The sequence below is a fragment of the Pan paniscus genome, chromosome 6, assembly GCF_029289425.2.
Source record: "Pan paniscus chromosome 6, NHGRI_mPanPan1-v2.0_pri, whole genome shotgun sequence".
NCBI lineage: Eukaryota > Metazoa > Chordata > Mammalia > Primates > Hominidae > Pan > Pan paniscus.
In genome coordinates, this window is record NC_073255.2 from 61,429,651 (window position 1) to 61,434,387 (window position 4,737).

At 42.0% G+C, this 4,737-nt stretch overlaps 1 protein-coding gene across 1 annotated transcript; it reads left to right on the forward strand.

Moving 5' to 3' along the window:
* The first annotated feature begins 2,236 nt into the window (after positions 1–2,236).
* Positions 2,237–2,495, forward strand: LOC129398426 (short transmembrane mitochondrial protein 1-like). The gene has a single exon (XM_055115984.2). It carries the CDS (start codon positions 2,339–2,341, stop codon positions 2,480–2,482), a length of 144 nt encoding a protein of 47 aa, XP_054971959.1. The 5' UTR covers positions 2,237–2,338; the 3' UTR covers positions 2,483–2,495.
* Positions 2,496–4,737: the final 2,242 nt, after the last annotated feature.

The following is a 4,737-nucleotide window of genomic DNA, read 5'->3' on the forward strand; positions in this document are numbered from 1 at the left end:
CCTTAATGTTCTCAGAAAACAAGTTTCTTTTGTAGTTTTAATCAAAAAAGTGCCCTTTTTGTCACTGGATTCACCTAGCATTCATAATTTTTTTTAATACAATGAATTAAAATTACTAAAATCATGGACTGGCTTTCTGGTTGGATTTCAGGTGAGATGTGTTTAAGGCCAGAGCTTTTCTCAATATTTGATTTTTTCCCCCAATATTTGATTTTAAAAAAATATACACATAGGTGCTGCATTTATATCTGCTGGTTTAAATTCTATTATATTTCACTTATAGCCTTTTAGTATGGCAAATGATGTTTTACTTTTACTTAAGCATTTGTAATTTGGAGTATCTGGTACTAGCTAAGAAATAATTCTATAATTGAGTTTTGTACTCATCATATATGGATCATTCCTCATCTATAATGTGCCCCAAATGCAGCTTCATTTTCCAGATACCTTGACACAGGATAAAGTTTTTCATCATTTAGGTGCCAAAAAAAAGAAAAGAAAATTATTCAAAAGCTCAGGCAATCTATAAGAAATCTTTTCTTTGCCTCTTAGTATCAAGAAATTAAAAAGAAAGAAGAAAAAGAAGTGGGTAGGAGGAAACCATTTAATTATTTTAACAGGTAAGATAATAACATTGATTTTTCTCTGTTACATAAGAACTTTTCATGCTTCATCCATGCCAGGTACATAATTTTTAACCAACTAAAACACATTACAAGTAAAGAAAAAGCTAAAAACATAAAAAACATGTACATAACTCTTTAAAGGGTAGGGAACATGCCCTGTTCATAAACATTGCTTAATCCAGCATTCCAATATCAGTGAGGCATCAGCATCCACCCAGCTATAAAAACCAAGATCAGAAAGTCATCCAGCGCTTCTCGACACCATTCCATTAGCAAGCTTTTCCTACCTCTTCTATCAAATCCATCTGACCTCCCATCTTTACTGCCTCAATGCTCTAAGCCACCACTGCTTTTCAAAGTTTTCATAAACTAGCCTTCTAACTGATCTTCCAAAGAGAAGGCCAATTATTATTTCCTCTTACAAGGTCCATTTTCTACTCTGGGTAAAAATAGTCCTTAACATGTAAATCTCATCATGCTGCTTTTTTTTTTTTTTTTTTTTTGGTGCAATTTCCCTCTTGTTGCCCAGGCTGGAGTGCGATGGCATGATCTTGGTTCACCGCAACTTCTGCCTCCCGGGTTCAAGTGATTCTCCTGCCACAGTCTCCTAAGTAGCTGGGATTACAAGCATGCGCCACCACGCCTGGCTAATTTTGTATTTTTAGTAGCGATGGGGTTTTTCTATGTTGGTCAGGCTGGTCTCAAACTCCCAACCTCAGCTGATCCGTCTGCCTTGGCCTCTCAAAGTGCTGGGATTACAGGCTTAAGCCACTGCACCCAGCTGATCATCATGCTGCTTTTTGGCACAACACTTTTCACAGCCTTCCAGAGTTCTTACGAGCCTGCTCTAGTCCCTATCTTCTTCACCATTCCTGTCATTTACTTCATTCAGTGTTTTTTCCTTGTTCCAAACACACTGTACTTCTCTCACTTCCCTGGACACATCCACCTTTTCAACCTCAGGGCTTCTGTACCAGCTGTTCTCGGAAGCATTCTTTACCTCCTGTCACCCATCCCTCAGATATTAGTTAAAATGTCACTTCCACGGGATGCCTTCCTTGACCTGCATCCCAGCACATACTTAACTTTTAGCAGTTAACACAGATATAAATAACCTCTTCATGGCTGGATGAGTCTCTTTCAATGTGACATATCATCTATGAGACTAGCAACTGTCTCATCTTTATACCAGTCTGTGGCCCAGGGGTTGGAGACCCCTGATGTAGGTCAGTTGCATTTATTACCAGTGCACCTATGTTGTATAGTGCCTGGCATACACCAGGTAGCCAATAAACAGCTATTGATCAAATGCAGGACTAATAAGGTAAGACTTATTTTTTCTCTTAAAAAAGAAAAAAATGCTTTAGATAAAGGCCACATGGTGTACCTGTGTCAGATGCAAATAAGACCTCAGGAGTCTGCCTGAAGAAACTTAAAATAAAAGATCCTTTCATCAAAAGGTCACTTGTTGGATGGTGTAACAAGTTAGGAATGGGTGCAGCACCTGTACCAGCTCAGTGAGATTCATGTTCCCATCACATAACAAACACGTGTCTGCCATAAGGGCTTAGAGTGTGAATTTCTGATGAGAAATAAAATGGTATCTAGAAAACCCCAGAGAGGGTTTCCTCTCCTGGCGCATGGGGAGGCAGGCTCGGCCGGGCCCGCGGAGCTGCAGCAGTCCTTAGCGCCCTCCTCTCCCCACTGACATCATGCTCCAGTTCCTGCTTGGGTTTACATTGGGCAACGTGGTTGGAATATATCTGGCTCAGAACTATGACATACCAAACCTGGCTAAAAAACTTGAAGAAATTAAAAAGGACTTGGATGCCAAGAAGAAACTCTCTAGTTCATGAGACTGCCTCCAGCACTGCCTTCGGGATATGCTGATTCTACTGCTCTCGGGGGCCTCCTTTACCATGAACTAAAAGCTTTTGTTTTTATCTCCAGCCTCAGCGCTCCTCTTCTTTGCTAAACTCTGTTTTTTGCTACAGCACAAGCAAAATGGGACCCCAATTTGAGAACTACCCTACATTTCCAACATACTCACCTCTTCCCATACTCCCTTTCTAACTGCATGGGAGGTTCTAAGACTGGAATTATGGTGTTAGATTAGTAAACATGACTTTTAATGAGTAGTATCTTCTTTATTGTTTCCGATTTTTACTACATTTTGTCAAGAGAAAAATTAATGAGTTTTGTATAGCTGGTCAGATACAAATAATAGTGACTTTGACTTCACAGTTTAGCCATTATAATGGGTACTTGTTCAACATTTGGTACTAAATTATGTTGCTGCAAAGTAATTAAAATTAATATCTAGAGTAAAAATAAAAAAGAAAAGAAAACCTCAGAGAATGACATTCTATATACCAGTATATATAGCATCGGTGGCATTTTTTAAAGTATCACACATCCAGCAAATCCTTTAAAAAACAAGACACCCTAATATGCAACCAGTTTAGCCATATTTTTAAGAATGATAAGACAGTGTAACTTCATGTACCTGAAATGGAGCACAGGATCCTTTTGAAGGAATTCATAACCCATTCCTGCAGAAGTTCTGTGGAATCTTGAATGTAGCACTGAACTAAGTGATTTTTGTTTTTTCAAAGAGGTTTTAGCCAAGACTTTGGTCTCTAACCTCAGACTCCCTAATTAAACTATGGCTTCAAAACTGTACCTGCCTAATTTCAAGTGCTTTTTCAAAAGCACCAAATCCAGAGGATGCTTTTGACGAGTGTGAAAAAATGAAACACAATCACATCCTTCTCTTTGCAGTTCTCTTTTCCTCACCTTCCACTTCTATTAAACTTCCTTCAGAATAATTGTGCACAGATTTAGAGACAAGTATGTATCCGGGTGGGGGCGGGGGGGAGCCCTCTCATGCACCTGTAGTCCCAGCTACTTGGGAGGCTAAGGCAGGAGAATCACTTGAACCCGGGAGGCAGAGATTGCAGTGAGTCGAGATCGCACCACTGCACTCCAGCCTGGGCGACAGAGCGCAACTCTGTCAAAAACAACAACAACAACAAAACAACAACAACAAAAACCCTCTCAAATATATGTGGGTGCACTGAAAACTCTGCCTTTGCAGAAATCATTTTAAGTTAAGACAGAAATTTCTCACTATTTTCAGCATCCTTATTCAACAGGCACTTTGTTTCCATTGACTTTGAAAGGGCTAAGCTTAAATTTAAACTCTTAAAAACGAGAGATCAATTTTCTATTAATAAAAATCCCGGACAGGTTTTTCAACCTATCAAATAGTTATATTTTTTATTCACCCTTCTATCTCTCTCTGCAACCACGATCATCACCACCCACAAAAGAAGAAGAAAATCCCTCCGATGTTCCCCAAGTATGTGCTGGTGCTAGCTCGGAAGCTGTGCAGAGTTTTGTAATGGAATGTGAATTGCTACGGCGGATCTGGATTTCGGTTCTATCTCCTAAGCAATAAGCAGAGAGGGAGGACAAATCGGCTAAGCAGGGAAATTTTCTTTCCTTCTCTACATATCTTGACTCATGCAAAGCTGACAAGGGTCGCCAGCAGCACATGGCACCTGCCAAGCGGCCCGCTGGCAAGTGTGTTCTGTGCTGGGTAAGTCTCCTTTCCTGGAAAGGATAGCGCCCCGCTGAGCAGTGGGATCCGCCCCCAAGCCCTGGCCTCACAGGTGGCCGGGGAGTGGGTCACATCCTCAATGCGTCCTTGGCTCAGAAAACATGCCGCTTCCCGTGGAGGGAGTCGGCGACGGGAAGGACCTCACCCCTGCTTCTTAGCAAACATTAGGGTCGCAGTTTTCTAAGAGTGGGGAGGGGGCGAGGGGGCCCCCCCGGCAAAGGCTGTTGCTAGGGGCAGAGGTAGCGACACTAGACTGTGGGCCGGTATGAGAGGAGGAAGGGAAGCCCCGCAACCAGGACAAATTGTTCCAGCGTGGCGGGGGCGGTGGCTCAAGCCTGTAATCTCAGCACTTTGGGAGGCTGAGGTGGGCGGGTCACTTCAGGTCAAGAGTTGGAGACCAGCCTGGCCAACATGGTGAAACCCCTCTCTACTAAAAATACAAAAATTAGCCAGGCATGGTGGCATGCGCCGGTAGTCTCAGCTACTCTG

Excerpts from the sequence above, each read along its gene's own strand:
- LOC129398426 (XM_055115984.2), top strand. The coding sequence starts at position 2,339 with ATGCTCCAGTTCCTGCTTGGGTTTACATTGGGCAACGTGGTTGGAATA.